We start from the raw sequence: 23,989 nt of genomic DNA on the forward strand, positions 1-23,989 counted from the left end.
AAGTCCCTGGGATGGAAGCATATGTTTTTCTCAAATGTGGAAATTTTTTTTTCCAGGACTACAATTCCCAGGGTTTACAATCAAGTTATTTACCTTTTCTTTCTGGGGAGAAAAGAAGCTTATTGTTTAAGACCTAGCCCCTCTTTTGCTTATTGTAGAAGTTTCTGACTCAACCTACAGGCTTCTTCTTTAGCAGGATATGGATGAACTTGGAGGGTTTGGGGTTATTTCTCTTTTGGGGGAATTGGTCTTTTGGTGGTAATGGGGGTTATATATGTAACAAGATAGCTTCAGAATGCAAGCTTTTAGCCCCAAACAAAACACCTAGCTTACAGGTATAGTTGTCATTTTCTGGTTGTTGTTTTGTTTTGCTTTAGACACTAGAGGGAACTGTGACTTTATGAGCTACTTCTTTCAGACACCAATGGAACTATCCTCTAACTGTGATTTCATGTTAGAATCTGAGCAAATGTATTGAAATCTTATAAGAAAAGAAGGCCTTTTAAAATATTTTCCAGATATTGAAACATGACACTTTACTTCTATTTAGTTCTATAGATCTAATGTTTTTCATAATTTTTTCTTGCTTTGTTTTAGCTAATTTAGTCTAATTGAGTTGATTTTTTTTGCATCTGATTAAATAGGAATAACTATACCTTCCAATGTAATTAAAAATTACTTATTATAATTAGATTTTTTGGGGCAAGTCAATGGGGTTAAGTGACTTGCCCAAGGTCACACAGCTAGGCCATTATTAAGTATCTGAGTTTGGATTTGAACTCAGGTACTCCTGACTCCAAGGTCGGTGCTTTTTCTTATAATTAGCTTTTAACAGCTTTCCCCCAATAGAAAAATGGATCATTTTCTTTAGACAAGTTATTACTGACTCTATATATCCTACCTCCAACTAAAAGTAGCTTTATACACATGTAAGTTATCAATTAATTCTCATTGAATTTCCTGAATTCTAACAGGAAAAGATTTCATTGCAATGCAATCAAAGAAATCTATGTTGAAAGCAATATAGCTTTAAATGAGACAGATTTACATGAGCTACCCTTATAAAAAATATTAGTCAAAGTAAACAAATCTGTTAATAATTAAATACCGATGTGTTATCTAAATAACTGTCGTTGCAGATTGAGAAAGAGCATTTATCTATTAAGCTAAACTGGCAAACAGAAAGGAAATATATCTGGCAAAGGTTTTTAGAAAGTTTTTGTTACAGCAAGTGAAAAACCCATCTATTATTTTGGAGGGAGTATGCTTATACGAATAATACATTTTGAATGATTTCTGAATTACCCTTTTCTGTTTTGTCATGGGAAAGTTTGGAGTTCATGGACTTTTCCTTCTAGTTATTTCCTTGATAAAAAGCTCGGAGAGTACAAAACTGCTGGCAGAGTTTAAAAAATGCGGAGATGTGGAATGTGAAAGTAAGTTTGATTTTTTTTCCTTACATATTAGCTCTGAAATGTTATTGAAAATGACATCATAAATACATAGCATAAATATTAAAATGAAAATATGTAGTACAAATTTTGAGATACCACTGGGGAAAAGATGAAGTTGTAATGGTTAACTTTGTAGAATGTCTGTGAAAAATATTAGAAGAAAAGCAGTCTTTGGTACTACTGCATAGAAATGGTCAAAGGGTCAGAGTTTCATATAAATTCAAATGATATATAGGTCTTCGCAGTCATCACAATCAAATTTGTTAGTATTTCAAAATATACTTGATTATTTACCATTTTATTTTACCCACTTATTTATTACTTGGTAGAGGACATAAAGACATTAAACTACATTATGTTTTTTTCTGATTTATATAACAAAAGCTTTATTTTAATATTCAACCATATTCTGAGTTTCATTACTTCTCTAGCAATTTAAAAAATATTTTTGAGTTACCATGATTTATACTGTTATGTATGAGTTTATATGTACATATATACAATATGCACATATACATATATGTATTATATACACATACATGTATAATGAACCCCTCAGGGGTTCACTATCAATTATTTATACAAACTTTTAACAGATATCAGAGGCCTCTCTCATAGAAAGATTTTGTTTATGTAAATGAGCAAGTTAAATTTCCTTATTAAATCTACTATAAAAATATTTCAGTTATTATATCTGCCTTTAAATTGATAATATAGAGCTCCATAATTTGCAATATACTTTATTTACATTTATCATTCTATCCTCACAACTCTTTGAAGTGAAATAAGTTATTATTTTTCTCATTTTTCAAACCAGAGATCTACTATTCTGAGTTGTTATATAACTACCCATTATCAATATAATATGAAGAGTGCTCTTGAACCCAGCTCTTCTAACATTATGTGGTATTATTGTAGCTTAATAGATTAGAATGACTTCAAGTAAGTAATTATGGATTGTCTGATATGTAACCTTTATTTCTAAACTTAAAAAAATACTTTTTTTAATCCCTTTTCTGTAAAGTAAATTAACATGGAGAACAAGATTTATCAGTTATCTTCTCATTTTATAGACAAGGAAATGAAGATTAGGTTAAAATGACTTATCCAAGACAACACATATAGCTGGGATTTTAACATTTTCTGACTATCAGGGGAAAGTTACTAAAAATAGAATTATAAGAAGTAATTTTTAATTACATTGGAAGGTATATTTATTCTCATTACAAAGTACATTTGTAATTATTTTTCTTTCTCAAGCTTCTATTTTTCTCACATTTCATATCTATAGGTCATAGTTTAGAACAGTGATGTCAAATTCAAATAGAAATGGAATGACTAAATCATATATAAGGATCCCCTGACTGCATATTGAGTTAGAAAACCACATATTAATAGTATCCAAAGTCTATTGAATTTTTATTTAGTTTATTAAATTAGTTTGTTAAATATTTCATTTTAATCTGGTTTCAGTAACACTTGGGAATAACCCATGGGCCTTCTGTTTGAAACCTCTGGTTTATTTAGATCAAAAATAAAGGAAAATCTTCCAATTTGTCTAATTTTATATGATATTTAAATTTAATTAGTGATTTTATTTTTCATTTAATTATTTATTTATTTTAATTTTTCACTGAAGAATATCACTACTGTAAATATGGAATAATTTCAAAAGTACCTACAGTATTATACATACAACATACCTTTGGTAAATTACTTATTCAATAATTTTTTTTTTCTTGAGGATCTCTTGTGGGTTGAGGGGAACAGAACAGAAATGTAAAAAATGCACAATTTAATTTTCAACCATGTTCTCAGCTTCATTACTTCTCCAGACCTCAAGAAGCCTATATAGATTAGGGAGCAAGATCTAACACATATGAAACAATTAATACTAAAATATGAGCAATGAGCCATTAAGACAATAGAAAAGGAGAAATTGCTATGTAGTAGAGCAGCTGAGAAAGGACTAAGTTATACCCAAAGGTTTTCTAATAGGATTTATCAGAATTACCAAAAAAGCCTTTAAAATTCATTTAGTCAAACCCCTTCATTTTAAGAGTGAGGAAATTACTTGCAAAGGGAGAAATTTGGTCTATTTCATACCAGCTGGAATTGTTTTTTGAAAGGCAAATGGGGTTAAGTGGTTTGCCCAAGGCCACACAGCTAGGTAATTATTAAGTGGCTGAGACGGGATTTGAACCCAGGTACTCCTGACTCCAAGGCCAGTGCTTTATCCATTGTGCCACCTAGCCACCCCTAGCTGGGATTTTCTAAAAGGGTTCTTCTGACTCTAAATCTTCCCATAATATCAGAAAAGGAAATTAAGATGAATATGGATTAAATGATTTGCCCAAGGCCACACATATATACAATACAGCTGGGATTTTAACTCCATTTTTTTTTAACTCCGAATCCAAGGATCTTTTTTTTCCATTATACAAACCCTACTTTCTTAAATATTTTTGTTTTATTCTGAATTTACCAAACACTAAAAAAAAAATGCATAGAAAATAAAACAAAAAATGAATTATACCAGAAATTGCAAATTTTTATGCAGAATGATTTTAATAATCTTATGACACATTCAGCATAGTTGTTTTGTCTATTTTTCTCTGAACTTTCTTATATTTCTTTCTGAGCATTTTTTAAAGAGGCTTCAATGATCTTTTTTTTCAACATTATTTTTGACTCCTTCCTCCTTCCTAAAACCCCTTTCCCCACAAATAAAACTGGAAAAACATAATCTTTGTAAAAAAAACCTAAGCATTGTCAAGCAAAACAAATCAGCATGATTGTCATATCCACATCCTTATCTTATATCTTGGGTCCACCAATCAACCTTCTTTCAAGAGATGAGTAACATATTTTTTTTCAGTAACATCTAAGTCTTGTCATCGATATGGAGAACAGCCCAAAGTTACACTAAGCATCAATGAACATGTGTTCAGAGGACAGTAAAAAAGACTATTGAATAGTAGTGAGAGAAAGATTTGGATATACAGTAGGGATCCATTGAGATTTTTGAATAAGGGAATAATTTGATTGGTGTTTTGAGAAAATTAATCTGGGGGGAGCTAGGTAGCACAGTGAATAGACGACCAGACCTGGAGTCAGGATGGACTTCAATTCAAATCTGATCTCAGATATTTACTAGCTATGTGACCCTGGGCAAGACAACTCCAATTCATTCCAAAAAAGTGAAAATTGAAGGAAAAAAAGAAAATTAATCTGGTAAATGATAGAAAGGATGGCTTTGAGGGAGAAAAAAACAAGAGGTGGAACACATTTAAATATTAGTGTTTAAAATGGTATTCTCTCTTAATGTTTATATAGCTTTAATAAGCAGAGCAGTAGCCATAAGAGAGTACAAAGGACCTGACTGCCAATACTTGAACTTCAAAACAGGAGAAGAGATATCTGTTTATGCCAAACTTTTAGGAGAAAGAGAAGATTTGTGGGCAGGAAGTGTAAGTATCTTGTTCAACACTGAATTTTTTTGAATATCTATAATGGGATATGATTAAGATAAGTAAAATATATTTTACACTTCTAAAAAAGCTTTCATCTAATATTATGAAAGCACTTTGTAGTATTAACAAAAACCTTCAAACACATCTGAAAAACTGAACAAAACTGGGCACTTGTAGAAAAAAATGGAACTATGTGCTTTCTATGAAAGAGAATGGTTATGTTGCTGTAGAAGAGTTCAAGTGAAAGAATCATTGCCTAGGAAAGGAGTAAGCATATTTTCCATAGGGAAAACAACTCTATTGTTCTTTTTTTGTTTTTTTAATTTATTTTTATTAAAGATATTATTTGAGTTTTACTATTTTCCCCTAATCTTGCTTCCCCCCCCCCCCCAGATAGCACTCTGTCAGTCTTTATTTTGTTTCCATGTTGTACCTTGATCCAAATTGGGTGTGATGAGAGAGAAATCATATCCTTCAAGAGAAGAGAAGTCTAAGAGGTAACAAGATGAGACAATAAGATATCTGTTTTTTTTTTTCTAAATTAAAGGGATAGTCCTTGCACTTTGTTCAAACTCCACAGCTCCTTATCTGGATACAGATGGCACTCTCCTTTGCAGACAGCCCAAAATTGTTCCTGATTGTTGCACTGATGGAATGAGCGAGTCCTTCAAGGTTGAACATCACTCCCATGTTGCTGTTAGGGTGTACAGTGCCTTTCTGGTTCTGCTCATCTCACTCAGCATCAGTTCATGCAATTCCCTCCAGGTTTCCCTGAAATCCTGTCCCTCCTGGTTTCTAATAGAACAATAGTGTTCCATGACATACATATACCACAGTTTGCTAAGCCATTCCCCAATTGAATGACATTTACTGGATTTCCAATTCTTTGCCACCACAAACAGAGCTGCTATAAATATTTTTGTACAAGTAATGTTTTTACCTTTTTTCCTCATCTCTTCAGGGTATAGACCCAGTAGTGGTATTTCTGGATCAAAGGATATGCACATTTTTGTTGCCCTTTGGGCGTAGTTCGAAATAGCTCTCCAGAAGGGTTGGATGAGTTCACAGCTCCACCAACAGTGTAATAGTGTCCCAGATTTCCCACATCCCTTCCAACAATGATAATTATCTTTCCTGGTTGTACTGGCCAATCTGAGAGGTTCGAGGTGGTACCTCAGAGAAGCTTTAATTTGCATTTCTCTAACAATTAATGATTTAGAGCATTTTTTTCATATGGCTATGGATTACTTTGATCTCCTCATCTGTAAATTGCCTTTGCATATCCTTTGACCATTTGTCAATTGGGGAATGGCTTGTTGTTTTAAAAATATGACTCAGTTCTCTCTATATTTTAGAAATAAGTCCTTTGTCAGAATCATTAGTTGTAAAGATTATTTCCCAATTTACTACATTTCTTTTGATCTTGGTTACGTTGGTTTTATCTGTGCAAAAGCTTTTTAATTTAATGTAATCAAAATCATCTAATTGGTTTTTGGTGATGTTCTCCAACTCTTCCTAAGTCATAAACTCTTCCCCTTTCCATAGATCTGACAGATAGACTAGTCCTTGATCTTCTCATTTGCTTAGAGTATTGTTTTTTATGTCTATGTCCTGTAACCATTTGGATCTTATCTTGGTAAAGGGTGTGAGGTGTTGGTCTAATCTAAGTTTCTTCCATACTAACTTCCAATTATCCCAGCAGTTTTTATCAAAGAGGGAGTTTTTATCCCAATGGCCAGACTCTTTGGGTTTATTGTATACTATAATTATCTCCTGCTTTTACACCTAATCTATTCCACTGGTCCACCACTCTATTTCGTAGCCAATACCACACAGTTTTGATGACTGATGCTTTATAATATAATTTTAGATTGGGTAGGGCTAAGCCACCTTCTTTTGCACTTTTTTTCATTAAGCTCCTGGCAATTCTTGACTTTTTATTTCTCCATATGAATTTACTTACAATTTTTTCTAACTCGTTAAAGTAATTGTTTGGAATTTTGATTGGTAGGGCACTAAACAGATAGTTATTTTTGGTAGAATTGTCATTTTTATTATATTAGCTCTACCTATCCATGAGCAGTTGATATTTGCCCAGTTATTTAAATCTAATTTAATTTGTGTGAGAAGTGTTTTATAATTGTTTTCAAAAAGATTCTGAGTCTGTCTTGGCAAATATACTCCCAAATATTTTATATTTTCTGAGGTTACTTTGAATGGGATTTCTCTTTCTAGCTCTTCCTGCTGTTTCTTGCTAGAGGATTTATGAGCATTTATTTTATTTTATAACCTGTAACTTTGCTAAAATTGCTAATTGTTTCCAGTAGTTTTTTAGATGATTTCTTGTGATTCTCTAGGTAGACCATCATGTCATCTGCAAAGAGTGAGAGTTTTGTCTCTTCCTTCCCAATTCTAATTCCTTCAATTTCTTTTTCTTCTCTAATTGCTGATGCTAACATTTCTAATACAATATTGAATAGTAGTGGTGATAATGGGCACCCTTATTTAACCCCTGATCTTATTGGGAATGCCTCTAGCCTCTTCCCATTGAATATAATGCTTGTTGATGGTTTCAGATAGATACTGCTTATTATTTTAAGAACAGTCCATTTATTCCTACACTGTCTAATGTTTTTAATAGGAATGGATGCTGTATTTTGTCAAAAGCTTTTTCAGCATCTATTGATATGATCATATGATTTCTGATAGGTTTGTTGTTGATATAATTGAGTATACTAACAGTTTTCTTAATATTGAACCAACCCTGCATTCCTGGAATAAATCCTACTTGATCATAATGTATTATCCTAGTGATGACTTGTTGTGATCGTTTTGCTAAGATTTTATTTAGGATTTTTGCATCTATATTCATCAGGGAAATAGGTCTATAATTTTATTTCTCTGTTTTAACTCTTCCTGGTTTAGGTAACAGCACCATATTGGTTTCATAGAAAGAGTTAGGCAGAGTTCCATCTTTCCCTATTTTTCGAAAGAGTTTATATAGGATTGGAACCAATTGTTCCTTAAATGTTTGGTAGAATTCACTTGTGAATCCATCAGGCCCTGGAGATTTTTTTTTAGGGAGTTCAGTAATGACTTGTTGAATTTCTTTTTCTGAGCTAGTGTTGTTTAGGTATTTAATCTCTTCTTCATTTAACCTGGGCAACTTATATTTTTGTAAATATTCATCCATTTCACTTAGATTATCAAATTTATTCACATAGAGTTGGGCAAAATAATTTTGAATTATTACTTTAATTTCCTCCTCATTGGTGGTGAGTTCACCTTTTTCATTTATGATACTAGCAATTTGGTTTTCTTCTTTCTTTTCTTTTTAATCAAATTGACCAGAGGTTTATCAGTTTTATTGTTTTTTTCATAATACCAACTTTTGGTTTTATTTATTAATTCAATAATTTTTTTGCTTTCAGTTTTATTAATTTGTCCTTTAATTTTTAAAATTTCTAGTTTAGTATTTAATTGGGGATTTTTGATTTGTTCATCTCTAATTTTTTTAGTTGCATGCTTAGTTCATTGATTTCCTCTTTCTCCAATTTATTCATGTAGGCATTTTGAGCTATAATATATCCCCTGAGAGTCGCTTTGAATGAATCCCATAGGTTTTGGTATGTAAACAACTGTGTTCTGACCAAAGTCCAGGTAGTTTGTGGTTCAGAGAAGCCTTACTGCTTCAGATTGCTTTAACGTGAATCAATTAATGATTAATGCCTTCAGAGGAAAACAGATATGTGTAATTCTGTATCATTGGATTTTGGTCAAAATCTTATGACTAATTCTCTTATTACCAAGTTGTATGATAGAATAGCTAAATATGGATTCTTTTTCCACCAAATAGTGTGAGCAACCTTGTCCCCCTGTTTAAAATGGAAATGTTGCCTCTTCATCCCAAGGATTGTATACCATTTTGTTCAGTTTAAATATCTGATTTACACACTGGAAAGTTTTCCTGTCTTTCCTGTCTTGGTTCCATCTCCTTGCTTCAGAAGTTGCATTGCATCTTTAAAAAGTCGTTTGATGATTTTTTAAAAAAATAATCACTAACATTTCCTTCTGATTATACCCTCTTCTTTCTAATAAGTAAAGTGAATCAAAACAAATCAGCCTGTAGGCAACATCCTTCATTCTAAAGCATTCTGCAGTCATGACTCATCATTGGACTGAGCAGAGTGTCTTATTGTTCTATATCCCAAGGATGGTCATTTGTAAGTAATAATTATTTTATAAAAGAATTTGTTCCTTTCTTTTTCCAGACATCTTGTTAAAAAGATCAGAGTATATACAGGGTTTTTTGGTTGTATTGCATAGATTATCTGTGCTAGGATCCTGTATTTCTGGCATGGGAAGTTAAAGCATCTCCCTTTGGGCTATTGAGTTTACATTTTAGTTAACTTTCTCAAACAAAATCTTAAAATCTAAAACCAGAGTTCATCAGGGGTTTCCTAAGCCCAGTGAAGTTATAGCTGATGGTGTGAAAACTGATTCCAGAGGCTAAACTCTGCTTCCTTCTCCCCCCCTACTTCCTACTATCTTTTTTTTTTACTTAAAGGTATGGAAAGATTTGAAAGAGATTAAACAGAATTCTGTTGTTCCATAGAAATACCTAGTGTTATATTTAAAATAAAGTCATTTAAATGAGAATAGCAATACCTTGAATTTACATATAACTTTAAAGTTTACAAAGCACTTTTACAAATATTATCCTCATAGGTCCAGAAAATAGCTGCTATTTATTTATTTGTTTGTTTATTTATTTATTTTTTTTATTTTTCAAGGCAGTGGAGTTAAGTGGCTTGCCCAAGGCCACACAGCTAAGTAATTATTAAATGTCTGAGGTCAGATTTGAACCCAGGTACTCCTGACTCCAAGGCTGGTGCTCTATCCACTGAGGCACCTAGCTGCCCTAATTGCTATTTATTATTCCCCATTTTGTAGATGAGAAAATTGAGGCAGATACAGGTTAAGTGATTTATCTAAGATCATAAAGCTAGTAAGTGTTTGAGTCAGAATTTGAGCTTAGGTCTTCATAAATCCAGCTCTATATCTACTGCGTCTGACTGTTCTTAATGCCTTCTAAAATCTCTTTCAGCTCTAGATTTATAATCCTATGATCCTTTTTATATTTAGGTCATGCTAGAACTAATAACGCTGCTTAGTGGTACAGGGGATAAAGTACTAGGACCTGGAATCAGGAAGCCTCATCTTCCTGAGTTCAAATGTGACCCCAGACTTACTAGCTGTGTGACCTTGAGCAAAATCACTTAACCCTGTTTGCCTCAGTTTCCTCTTCTGTAAAATGAGCTGGAGAAGGAAATGGCAAGTCACTCTATTATCTCTGCCAAGAAAACCCCGAATGGGGTCAGAGTCAGACCTGCCTGAAAGAGTGATCGAATAAAAATTATATCTTCAGGGTAGGTTGGAGTAGCTGAGAGCAAAGGGGAAGAGAATAGTATTCTCAGACTCCATGTTTTGAAGGTGGGAAACTTATTAGAAATATAAGAACATAAGTAAAATGATCTCCTGGTATCTTAATTTAGGTTGTCACTTCACTAGAATTAAAGTAACTGCAATTGTTACCACAAGAGGCACCATAACTGGTGTTAGAGGACCAAAATTCAGGAGGTTCTTTTAATCTTGGGTAGAAAATAGAATAAGGAAACTGGGTGAAAGCCGCTGAAAAAGATCCCTTGTTTCACAGAATAGTTCATTCCAACCAGCCTGGGAAAAGTCAAATTCTTTCACAACCTGTGAAATGCTTAATACAAACTGGTCCTCTTTTCTTATGTTTGGAGTGGATCAAGGACATAGACTAGTTCACCCAAACATGACTCTCCTGTCCCTTATCCTTTGCACAGAAACTAAAATCCTTACCTGTTATTTACACTCTGAATTCTAAGAGGGTAGCATTCACATTTGTGAATGTACCAAAACCAGGTAGAAAGTTGTGACAACCCTGGATTTCTCAATTTGCTTTTGTTGTGCCCAGAGTGCCATGAGGGATGGCAAGGAAGAGAATAAAATTTAGGTTTTTTAGGGTTTTTTTTTTTTTTAGGTTTTTGCAAGGCAAACAGGGTTAAGTGGCTTGCCCAAGGCCACACAGCTAGGTAATTATTAAGTGTCTGAGACCGGATTTGAACCCAGGTACTCTTGACTTGAGGGCTGGTGCTTTATCCACTATGCCACCTAGCTGCCCCGAGAATAAAATTTAATATTAATTGTTGTCTATATTTAAAGCAAAGACATTTTAGCATTTGGATTTTCCTCTACCATATTGTGGAACCAGCAAGCCTCTCTTTCCTTCTCCTTGTTCTCTCCTTTAGAAATGTCAAGAAAGCATTTCTAATTATCTTAGTCTGAAGTCTTTGGATCAATTTGAAAGAGAAACTTTATCATTGTTTCTTTAACCATTCTCTCTTAACTATCTGCTCTCCTCTTTCTGATTACCCAAGAATGACTACTTCTTGAAGCAATTAGGGTTGTGACCAGACCCTTGCCCTAGCAAGGAGCCCTTGGATGATTCATCTAAAAGGAATAGATTCTTTCTCTATTCTTTGACCAGATTAAGGTAATGATCAGAGTAAAAGATCTCCTGAGTTCACCTTTGATCTCCAGGAAAGGAGCATCCTTGAAGGAAGTGGTCAAAGAGAGATTAAATGTTTTAGGAAAATTAATCTACAAGTGTGGGGTGAAAATTAAATTATTGTTGCTCTGTTGGAAAAAGCCAAATGTTAATGGAACTGTTACCTAATTGAACTTCACCTTTGTTCACTTTTGATTGTGGAATAAACTTTGTTTAAGAATTCTATAAATTAGGACATGAAAATTATCTGTATTAGACAAAAATGTCTGAGGTCATGAGAAAACTCAGTTTGGTTGTTTTTATAAGAAGAATAGAGTTCAGATTGAGATTTATTATAAATTAATAGCATTTCTTTCTGGCAGACTTCTGCCTATAATGCCAAATACAGAGTTTTTCCTTTGACAACTTTTTTTTTGAGAGTTGATATGTGAACTTTACAAGAGCTTATAATGTGTGAAGTACTTTTATATACAGTTTGCCTCTTTCTCATGAGTATTGAGACCAATCTATTTTGGAAACAATTTGAGTTGATAAGATTAAGACTATATTGGTAAAAAATAATTCCTTAAAAACTATGGGCAAGGAGATGAGCAGAACCAGAAGAACATTGTATACCTAACAATAACATGGGGGTGATGATCAACCTTAATGGACTTGTTCATTCCATCATTGCAATTATCAGGGACAATTTTAGGGTATCTGTGATAGAGAATACCATCTGTATCCAAAGAAAGTGGAGTTTAAACAAAGTCTAAAGACTATTACCTTTAATTTTTTAAAAAGGGTATCTTATTATGTAATTTTGCTATCTCTTATATTTTATTTTTTCCTTAAGGATATGATTTATTTCTCAACATATTCAATTTTGATCAATGTATAGCATAGAATACTATGTAAAGATTATCAGACTACTTTCTGTGGGGGGTGGGGGGAGGGAAGTGAGATGGGGGAAAACTGTAAAATTGAAAAAACAATAAAAAAAACTATGACATGGGAGAGAAACGAGTCAATAGTCTTCAGTATTTTAAGGGAAATTTTTTAAGAAATACATTATTTTTCTTCATTTTATAGAAGGAAAAGGATTTTGGATATTTTCCCAAAGATGCAATCCAAGTTGAGGAGGTATTCATTTCTGAAGAAGTAAAAGTGCCAACTAAAGTGAGTATAAACTTCCATTCTCCATAATTAATCATAAAAGATTCTTGGATCATAGCATTCTTATGGCATGTTTTTCAATTCTTATTAGTTATGTGTTTTTCATGTTGGTCAACTAGGGTTTTTAAAATACTTGCTACATTCCACACTCTGTGCTAAGCACTGAGGAAACAAAGAAATGAAAAAATAATCAATCTGGTGGGAGAGACAAACATGTAAAAAACTATGTACAAGGGGCAGCTAGGTGGCGTAGTGGATAAAGCACTGGCCTTGGGAGTCAGGAGTACCTGGGTTCAAATCCGGTTTCAGACACTTAATAATTACCTAGCTGTGTGGCCTTGGGCAAGCCACTTAACCCCATTTGCCTTGCAAAAACCTAAAAAAATAAAAATAAAAAAAACTATGTACAAAGATAAAATATATGTATATATATATATATATATATATATATATATATAAAGTATATTTTAAGCACACATATATGTATTTTACAAATATATATTTTTATATACATATAAATTTAGTTATATGAGAAGCAAGACACTAAGATTGAGGCCTGGGAAAGACTTTGCAAAAGGCTCAACTTCAGCTGAGACTTGAAGGAAGCCAGGGAATCTAGGAGGTAGAAATAAGGATGGAAAATGTGCTAAGCATAGAATTCAGTCAGCAAAAATGTTGAGTGAGTAAAGGGAACATCATGTGTATATGAGAAACACCAAGGAGGTCATTGTCATTGGATCACAGAATACATTGAGGGGAGCAAGGTGGAAGAAGCAGGAAGTATAGGAAAGATATGAAGAGTTTGAAAACCCAAAAGAGGATTTTTATATTTGACTCTGGAAGTAATAGGGAACACTGCAGATTATTACATATGGAGGTGATATAAGATCTGCATTTTAGTAAGATCAGTTTGACAGCTGGAGTGGGTAGAGACTTGTGATCAACTAACAGGCTATTGTAATAGCCAAGGTGTGATGAAGTCCTACCCTAGGGTGATTGCAGTGTGGAAAGAAGAGGGTATAAAGGAAAGATGTTATTAAGGTAGAAAGGAGGATCTGACCACTGATTAGAAATGAAGTGAGAAAAAGGAGTTGAGAAATTCAGGTTTGGTGTCTGGGTGACTGGGAGAACTGTGGTCCCTAAGCAGTAACAAGAAAGTTATAAAGAGGATTTGGGGGAAAATATAATAGGTTCAGTTTTGGTCATGTTAACTTTAAAATGTCTTATATGAGAGGTTTATAGGCAATTGGATATTCGAGACTGGAAGTTAGGAGAGAAGTTGGGACTGTGCAAGTAGATCTGAAAGTCTTCTGTGTACAGCAAATATATAAATAAATAAATCCATGGTAGTTAATGAGATCACCAAATAAATAAATCCATGGTAGTTAATGAGATCACCAAATGAAATAATATAAAGGAAGAAGAGAAGGGGGGACCCCCAACAATTCATTTTATAAAATAATTGAACCTAGAGATTTTTTTAGAAACCATTTGAGTATTGTATCATTTTAACAATCAGACAATAAACAAAACACCTTTCCTCTCTATCTGAATAATGCTTTTTCCCATTGTATGTTTTGTATTAAAAAAAAAAATCCTGATTTGTCACAACCAAATTCTTATTTTTATTTAATAGATCTTTCTGTTTCACAAAACTCTCTTTGTAGCTAGTGGAATCTTAGTTAAGTAGAAGAATTAAAATATCTCTCTTTGTACTTGAGAATTTCATTTTTGCCAAAATTCAGAGTGATGTGATATCCTCTTTTGGAAGAAGGCACAGGACTAGCTACTTGGAACATTATAGACTATACTTAGGTAGCTGGGGAGAGAGATCTAGAGATGGAGAGAATGGAAAGAGTCAGGACAACATGTAAACTGAGGGAGTTACATCAAAATGTTAACCAGGTTAGAGTAAGAGGAAAACAGTAGATAAAATAGACTGGGAGAAATAGAAGGATCAGGACAAAACACAGCTCTCAAGATCCCAGGAAACATATAAAAATATATATGTTATATATATAAAATATATATGCATACATCACATATATATGGAGTATATATAGGTATATATATAGGAAACAAAGAGTTTTTTGATTATAAAAATAAGTTATTTAACAATGTAGATATAACAAGTTCCATTAAAATGACCAATAGCTCCTTAAAATAAGGGCAGCTAGGTGGTGCAATGGAGTCAGAAGACATCCTGAATTCAAATGTGGTCTCAGATTCTTACTAGCTGTGTGACCTCAGTTTCCTCATCTATAAATGAGCTAGACAAACCACTCCAGTATCTTTGCCCAGAAAACTCCGTATGGGATCATAAAGAGTTGAACATGACTGAAAAAAATGACTGAATAATCTCCTTTTCTTCCCTAAAAGGTAAAGATGGTACAAAATGGGAAGGAGGATTATGCCTCCCATGTAGTAAGGAAATCAGTTTGTCAGATATCTTGAGGTAAATATTTCTGTGTAAAAGCCAGCACAAGAACTGATAGCTAAATGAACCGGGGTACAGAGGAATACTCTCTATATTAGAAGGGAAACACTATTGAGGGACTCTGGAGTCTTTTTTATTTTAAAGATTTTATTTATTTTGAGTTTTACAAATTTCCCCCTAATCTTACTCCCCCCCCCCCATAGAAGGTAATTTGATAGTCTTTACATTGTTTTCTGGAGTCTTTTGTAGAGACAACTGGATACCTCTCAGGCCTAGGCATAATCCTTCTCCCCACCCTGCCCACTTTTATTTTTAATTTTTATTTATTTCCACATTACAGCAATAGTCTTGTTCTGAAAGAGAGAAACCTCAAGAAAAATGAAGTGAGAGAAAAAAAATTGTACTTCAATATGTGTTCATACCATTGGTTCTGTCTCCAGGATGAGTTGCCTTCTTTATCATAAGTCCATCAAAGAAGTTGCTTCAATATTTTTTCCCTTAGTTGCTACTGTTGACTGTATTTCCCTCCATTCTATTCCTCCTCACTCTCATTCTATTCTCTCTCTCCCCTTTCACTCTGTCCCTTCTCAGAAATGTGTTGTATCTGAGTACCATCTCTCATGGTCTTCCCTCTCCTCTAACACCACCACCCTCCTTCTTGCATTCCTTTCTTCTCCTCTTTTCCTCTAGGGTAAGATAGATTTCTACACCCAAATGACTCTGAACCATGAGAGTGAAGGCTCCTTCATGCCTCCTCACCTTCCCCCCTTCCACTCCATTGCAAAAGCTTTTTACATAATATATCTCAGCTCATTCTATCTCTCCTTTCCCTTTCTCCCAGTACATTTTTTTCACCAACTGACTCCAACTTCATAATATCATTAGATTCATCTCCCTTCTGTGCCCTTTCTACATATGCTCCTTCTAACTGCTCTAATAAATGAGAAGGTTCATATGAGTTATCAGTATCATCTTCCCATGTAGGAATACATAATTTAACATGATTAAAACCCTCATATTTTGCCCTTTCCATCCATCTTCTTTATGTTTCACCTGAGTCCTATATTTGAAGATCAAACTTTTTGTGTGGCTCTGATCATTTCATCAGGAAAATTTGAAAGTCCCCTATTTCATTGAAAATCCATCTTTTCCCCTGGAAGAAGATGTTCAGTTTTTCTGGGTAGTTGATTCTAGGTTGTAATCCAAGCTCTTTTGCCTTCTGGAATATTATATTCCAAAGCCCCACAAACCCTTAATATAGACACTGCCAAATCCTGTATAATTGGACTGTAGTGCCACGGAAGTTGAATTCTTTCTTTCTGGCTTTCTAGTCCTAGTCAAAGAGACTTGGGAGTCCTGGAATCTATAATGTTACTGGGATATTTTTTTGGGGGGGAATATTTTTCAGGAGGTGATTGGTGGATTCTCTCATTTTCTATTTTACCCTCTGCTTCTAGGATATCAAGGAAATTTTCCTGGTGAATTTCTTGAAAAATCAAGTCAAGGCTCTTTTTCTGGTCATGACTTTCAAATAGCCCAATAATTTTTTAATTATCTCTTCCTGGTCTGTTTTCCAGGTCAGTTGTTTTTCCAATGTGATATTTCACATTTTCTTCTAGTTTTTCATTCTTTTGGTTTTGTTTTATTGTTTCTTGATTTCTCACAAAGTCATCAGATATCCTTAGTTCCACTCTACATTTGAAGGAGTTATTTTCTTCAGAGAGCTTTCTTATCTCCTTTTCCATCTGGTCAATTTTGCTTTTTAAGGCAGTCTTTTCCTCTTTAATCCTTTTGGACTGCTTTTTCCATTCGACCTAAAAGGGTTTTCTTCCTCTTTTTTTTAATTTTTAAAGATTTTATTTTAGTTTTGAGTTTTACAATTTTTCTCCCAATCTTACTTCCCTCCCCCCACCCCCATGGAAAGCAATCTGTTGGTCTTTATTTTGTTTCCATGTTGTACATTGATCCAAATTGAGTGTGATGAGAGAGAAATCACATCCTTAAGGAAGAAACAAAAAGTATAAGAGATAACAAGATCAGACAATAAGATATCTGTTTTTTTCCTAAATTAAAGGGAATAGTCCTTGAAATTTGTTCAAACTCCATGGCTCTTTCTCTGTATACAGATGGTATCCTCCTTTGCAGACAGCCCCAAATTGTCCCTGGTTGTTGCTTTGATGGAACAAGCAAGTCCTTCAAGGTTGAACATCACCCCCATGTTGCTGATAAAGTGTACAGTGTTTTTCTGGTTCTTCTCATCTCACTCAGCATCAGTTCATGCAAATCCCTCCAGGCTTCCCTGAATTCCTATCCCTCTTGGTTTCTAATAGAACAATAGTGTTCCATGACATACATACACCACACTTTGCTAAGTCATTCCCCAATTGAAGGACATTTACTTGATTTCCAATTTTTTGCTACCACAAACAGGGCTGCTATGAATATTTTTGTATGAGTGATGTTTTTATCCTTTTTCATCATCTCTTCAGGGTATAGACCCAGTAGTGATATTGCTGGATCAAAGGGTATGCTCATTTTTGTTGCCCTTTGGCCTTAGTTCCAAATTTCTCTCCAGAAAGGTTGGATGAGTTCACAGCTCCACCAACAGTGTAATAGTATCCCAGATTTCCCACAACCCTTCCAACAATGATCATTATCCTTCCTGGTCATATTGGCCAATCTGAGAGGTGTGAGGTGGTACCTCAGAGAAGCTTTGATTTGCATTTCTCTAATAATTAATGAATTAGAGCAATTTTTCATATGGCTATGGATTGCTTTGATCTCCTCATCTGTAAATTGCTTTTGCATATCCTTTGACCATTTGTCAATTGGGGAATGGCTTTTTTTAAAAAATGACTCAGTTCTCTGTATATTTTAGAAATGAGTCCTTTGTCAGAATCATTAGTTGTAAAGATTGTTTCCCAATTTACTACATTTCTTTTGATCTTGGTTACAGTGGTTTTATCTGTGGAAAAGCTTTTTAATTTAATGTAATCAAAATCATCTAGTTTGTTTTTGGTGATGTTCTCCATCTCTTCCTTAGTCATAAACTGTTCCCCTTTCCATAGATCTGAGAGGTAAACTAGTCATTGATCTTCTAATTTGCTTATAGTATTGTTTTTTATGTCTAAATCCTGTAACCATTTGGATCTTATCTGGGCAAAGGGTGTTAGGTGTTGTAAACTGGTTTTTAACATGTTATTTTCTTCAGTTTTTTTTATGTCCTTCAGCAAGCTGCTGACTTGGTTTTTATGATTTTCCCACATTGCTCTCAGTTTTCTTCCCAATTTTTCCTCTACCTCCTTTACTTGCTTTTCAAAATATTTTTTGAGCTCTTCTATAGCCTGAGACCAATTCTTATTCCTCTTGGAAGATTTAGTTGCAGAAGCTTTGACTTTGTCATCTTCTGTGTGTGCATTTTGATCCTCTATAGGGCCAAACTAATTGTCTATGGTCAGGTTCTTTTTTTTTTCCTCTGCTGTTTTCTCATTTCTCCAGCCTATGACCTGATTTTATCGTGCTTCCAAAGCTTTTGGAAAAGGTCTCCCCCAGAGACCTTAATTCCTTCAATGTCTTATGAGAGGCTCTGACTGCTCTCTTCTCTGTGCTCTGGTCTGTGGATGATCACAGGCCTTCTCCTCTGCCCCGGAACTGTGCTGTGAGAAGGATCAATGCTCAGGGAAGGCCCAGACTGGGTCCAGGATCTGAGTATGGGCAAAGCAGCAGAGTCCTATCCCAGGGATAACAGGGAGACCTCTGCAGTCTCCCTGACCCCACCCTCCTTACTATCTGTGAGCTGAGTGCTCTGTAAGCAACTGAGCTGGCCTGTTTTAAAGATGCAGAAAATCAAACAAAGGAGGTGGTCCCAACACTAACAAACCCAAACCAAGCTAGATAAGTAAATCTTTGACTTTAAATTTTGCAGCTTTGGGTTGCATTTGAATTTTGCTCAATGTTGAAGACGTTTCAATAATGATTCAAACATAACTCAGAACCCCACCCCTGACACACACACACACACTTTCCTACTAAGTGCTAATCTGAATTTGGTCATTTATGGCTCTGGTAGTCAGGTCCTCCTGAAAATATCAAGTTAATAATTTTTATTTGGATAAAGATTAATAAAAAGGCAAATAAAGGAAAGAAAAGAGATTTGAAAGCGATCCCTGTTAGTAAAGGAATTTACTTTTGGGAGAAGACTGTGACATTCCAATAACATGAATTAAGGAATTAATTAACTAAGGACCTAGGTGAAGAAAAAAATTATCATATTTAGCACTTGCTTTACTCTGGGATCTTGCTCTCATATTTTATTCATTTACTCCAGCTCTTACCCACCATCACCTCTCAGCAGAACTCCTCAGTACTTACCTGGCAGCTACTGTTTCCTCCATTGCTACTTTTTGGCTTTTGTGACTATACAACCCCAATCCCTTCCTTGTAAATACCACAAGACACCCCTTTCTCATTTTAGCATTAAGGGAAGTGACTACCCAAGGTGTTTTTGTTATCTTGTTGCTATATCTGATATATTATAAAGTGAACAAATGGTACAACGGATAAAAGACCTGAATTCAAACTCAAGGCAAATCCCAGTAAGCTCTTCTATTTCAGTTTCTTCATTTGTAAAATGGGAATAATAATAACAGCACCTTCTCCCAAGATTGTTGTAAGAACCAAATGAGATGTTTGTAAACCATTTTGCAAACCACCAAGAGCTAGGTGTGTTAGCAATTATTATTATTGTTACTACTCAGAATAATCCATTTTAATAATCTGTTTTAATGAAAATCTTATTTATGTCAGGCAATCTCTGTAAAAACTCCTACCACTAAAATATTATAATCAAGTAACCATATCTTATATAAGGAACTCTTGGTGGGTTATAGTTTTCTGAGCAAAATATTCAATTACCTGAATAAAATCTGGGAGATCATTTGAGAATTTTATCTGGGTTGATTATAAGTAAGAGAAAGTTAAAGGCCTGAGTGATCTGCCTTGGAACTTTCACTAATGTTTATCTGCTTGAAGGCATTTGTCTTTTTAAACTGTGAGCAGAGAACCATCACATATCTGAATTGAATTATGAATTTTGCTTCTTTATGATTAAGTGGTTAGATTCTGCTTCCTCTTAGAAATTCTAATGAGCAATTCAAATATGATCTCTAGCTTCTATAGTCCTAATTCTTTAATTCTCTAATATAGAGACAGAACCACATTTTCCTGAACCATGGTCACCTTTGAGCTGGTAGTTCTCTGTGGGCCATGTTTTTAGACAAAAACAAAACAAAACAAACTATAGTGCTAAGTAAAGGGATTAGATCAATTTGTGACTATTTCCATGGGTTATTTATATCTTATCTTCTTTGAAAGCTATATTAATGTGTTTTATTTTTATATTTTAGACATTTATATATTCCCCCCTTCCCCCAGAGGTCTCCTAACAAAACAATTAAATGAAACTAATCTCTGAAAACACATATACAACACCCAAGTCTATAATATCCCCCCATCTATTTTTTTTTTTTGGCAAGGCAATGGGGTTAAGTGGCTTGCTCAAGGTCACACAGCTAGGTAATTAGTAAGTATCTGAGGTCGGATTTGAACTCAGGTCCTCCTGATTCCAGGGCCAGTGCTCTATCCACTGCACCATCTAGCTGCCCCTCCCATCTATTTAAAATATTTTAAAATTTATTTTCTCTCAAACTATTTTCTCTTCTACCTTGACTTCTCTCCTATTAAAGAAGAGAAAAAGAAAAACAAATTCCCTCAAACAATATACAGAATCAAAGAAAACAAATTCCCTCAATATCTACATATAAATATTTAGATATATTTGTATACTATATATTTATATAACTATTCATATATGTATATACTTATATATTTCGTTATGTATTTTAAATCTGTCTTAACAGTATGTTTTTTTAAAGAAAGATTTTATTTATTTTGAGTTTTACAATTTTTCCCCCATTCTTGCTTCCCTCCTCCCAACCCCACAGAAGGCATTCTGATAGTGTTTACATTGGTTCCATGTTATATATTGGTCTCAGTTGAATGTGATGACAGAGAAATCATATCCTCAAGGAAGAAAAATAAAGTATGAGATAGTAAAATTACATAATAATATAACGCTTTTTTTTTCTAATTTGATGATAATAGTCTTTGGTCTTTGTTCAAAGTCCATAATTCTTTCTCTGGATACAGATGGTATTCTCCATTGCAGAATAACTCAAAATTGTCCTGGTTATACCACATTTTGTTAAGCCGTTCCCCAATTGAAATAGTGTGTTTTTAATCACTGATTCTTTGCAATCATGAATGGTTATTGTATTGATCATATTGCAGTTCTGATTTCAAAGATGTTTGTCTTTATATTTTTATTATTGTATGATTTCTTTCTTGTTTCTGCTCATTTCATTATTCATCAGTTAGTAAAAGTCCTCAAAATAATTCATTTTATTGTATTGATGTTACAATATAAATTCTTCTGGATTTGCTTATTCACTGTGCATCGGTTCAAATGAATCTTTTAACCTCAATCCTATCAGATTGATAAAGATTACAGAAAAACAGTGATGTTAATGTGCTGTTGGTGGACCTTTCTGTTTCGGAAAGTATTTGGAATCATACCAAAAAAGTTACTGAGTAGTGCACATATTTAAACTCATCTATAATACCTGTTGCTTGTGCTATATGGAAAAATAATTAAATAGGAAAAGCTCATATGGGTTCAAAAGTATGTATAGCAGTGTTTTGTGTGTGGGGGTGTATGTGGTGTGATGTGGCAAAGAGCTGGAAACTAAATTGTCTATCAGTTGAAGAATGACTGATAAAATTATGTTTTATGAATTTGATGAAATACTAGTGATTTTGTAAATGCCTTCCATGTGAGACTTAGATTTTAAATAAGTGTCCTAAATGTAGGCAATAGCAGGCATTAGATCTGGAGCTTCAGATCTGGAGTCAGGAACATCTAAATTTCTCTCCAACCTCAGATATTTCCAAGCTGTATGACCCCAGAGGCAAGTTGTTTAACCTTTGCCTGCCTCAGTTTCCTCCTCTATAAAATAGAGATAATAAGACCATCTACCTCTCAGGATTATTGTGAGGATAAAATGAGATCATATTTATGAAGCATTTTGCAGACTTAAAGTAGCAATTTAGGTATTACATATATAGCTACAGAAAGGAATAAAATTTAAGACATGTAGTAAAACCAGTAGCAAATATACATGAAAATATCTCTGAAGTGCATGCTCCTTTATGTCAATTGCTTTGCAGATCATTAACATCTGATGAATTAATTTTTTTCTCAGGCAAGGCTGAATTTAGTTATTTGATTAGGGAATTTTCTTTAAATTCTACTTTATAAGAAGTGTTAGTGGCTAAGTGGCGCAGTGGATAAAGCACTGGCCCTGGAGTCAGGAGTACCTGGGTTCAAATCCAGTCTCAGACACTTAATAGTCACCTAGCTGTGTGGCCTTGGGCAAGCCACTTAACCCTACTTCCCTTGCAAAAAAAAAAAAAGAAGTGTTAATACTTTGGTAGACAGGAAGGTAGTTCTAGGAATTGGGGATAGGTGTACACAATAAATAGAGGAGTGACTGAACAATAATAAGTGTGATTTTTTCCAAGTGGGTTCTGCCTTCCAATTTAACAATTCAACAAAATTTATTAAATGCCTGCTATATGCCCTTAATAAATATATTTGGTTCGGGGAGAGCTGTTTAAATAAGTAAGACCTCATGGAATTTATAGTCCAGTAGAGGGATGTAATTCATACACAAATAACTAAAATATAACAATGAAAGATAAATTCCTAAAGAGGTACAAACTTAATATTATATAAAATCTAAGAAAAGAAATTTCTTATTAATTAGGGAAAAAAAGGAAAGTCTTCTTGGAAGGGTATAATTTACAAATGGACTTTAAGGGGTTGATAGGAATACAAGTAAGTGTATTCCTGTCTAGTTGCTCAATTGAATTCTTAAGTGAATCACAACAGTCTTATAAATCACTACCCATTAAAAAAAGTCCAGAGAGAACAAAAGCCTTAACCCTTATCTCTTCTGTTATTTCTTTTAAAAAGTCTTCTAACTTGTTCATGTTATTTTGGGGGGTGAAGGGTGGGGAGGGGAGTAAGGGAAATAGGATTGTGAGGTGTAAGAAATATTTTGAGCAATGGTGATAATATGAAAGTATAGGACTTGTATGATTGAAGTGGATGGTATAGTTTGGCAAGAATAGGTGTGTAGAGTGGTATGAAATAAAGAAGGAAAGGCAATATGGAGGACTTTGTAATTTTAATTTTATTAAATTAAATTTTATACAAATGAAATATTTGTCAAAAGCACTTAGCACAGAAATGCAGTAGGTTCTATATAAATATTTCTTCCCTTCCCCTTCCCCTCATTAAATAGTCCATAGAAAGTCTGTGAAAGGTTTTAAGGGGAGTAGTGACATGACCAAATAAACATGTAAGGGGGAAGGAAGTCATGTTACTAGTAGAGAGATAAGTCAAAGGTAATCATGATGCTCCAACTGATTCGAGGTAAGGAACACACCTGACATTATGGGAGTAGAAATTAGTTGGAAAGAATTTTTTAACTCTATGTCATAGAGGTCAGAGAGTAGCAGTGATGAAGAAGCAAAATAACATTTAAACACAGATTCAATTTCTCTTGCTTATCTGAGTTTGAATCCCTAAAACTCATATAGACCTTTAGAGACATGAAGAAATGATAATCTTCCCTCCCACCCTGCCCCCAACACATCAGAACCCAGCACATCTAAACAACAGCTAACAACAAGCAGTTTCGTAGTGGTCATAATGGAGGAGGTGAAAGATTACAAGATGAGAAGTAGATTT

At 34.0% G+C, this 23,989-nt stretch overlaps 1 protein-coding gene across 4 annotated transcripts in view; it reads left to right on the top strand.

Moving 5' to 3' along the window:
• The first annotated feature begins 1,147 nt into the window (after positions 1-1,147).
• MIA2 (MIA SH3 domain ER export factor 2) overlaps positions 1,148-23,989 on the top strand; it is a 135,238-nt gene continuing 112,396 nt past the window's right edge. For 3 of the 4 annotated variants that reach the window (XM_074213427.1, XM_074213429.1, XM_074213430.1), the window contains exons 1-3: positions 1,149-1,436; positions 4,791-4,924; positions 12,597-12,683. In XM_074213427.1, the coding sequence (XP_074069528.1) occupies positions 1,322-1,436; positions 4,791-4,924; positions 12,597-12,683 (336 nt within the window). In that variant the 5' untranslated portion in view covers positions 1,149-1,321. Of the gene's footprint in view, positions 1,437-4,790; positions 4,925-12,596; positions 12,684-23,989 lie in introns of all 4 variants that reach the window. The other variant, XM_074213431.1, reaches the window with a different exon arrangement.

This window comes from Macrotis lagotis, chromosome 1, assembly GCF_037893015.1.
Source record: "Macrotis lagotis isolate mMagLag1 chromosome 1, bilby.v1.9.chrom.fasta, whole genome shotgun sequence".
In the NCBI taxonomy this organism is placed as follows: Eukaryota; Metazoa; Chordata; class Mammalia; order Peramelemorphia; family Peramelidae; genus Macrotis; species Macrotis lagotis.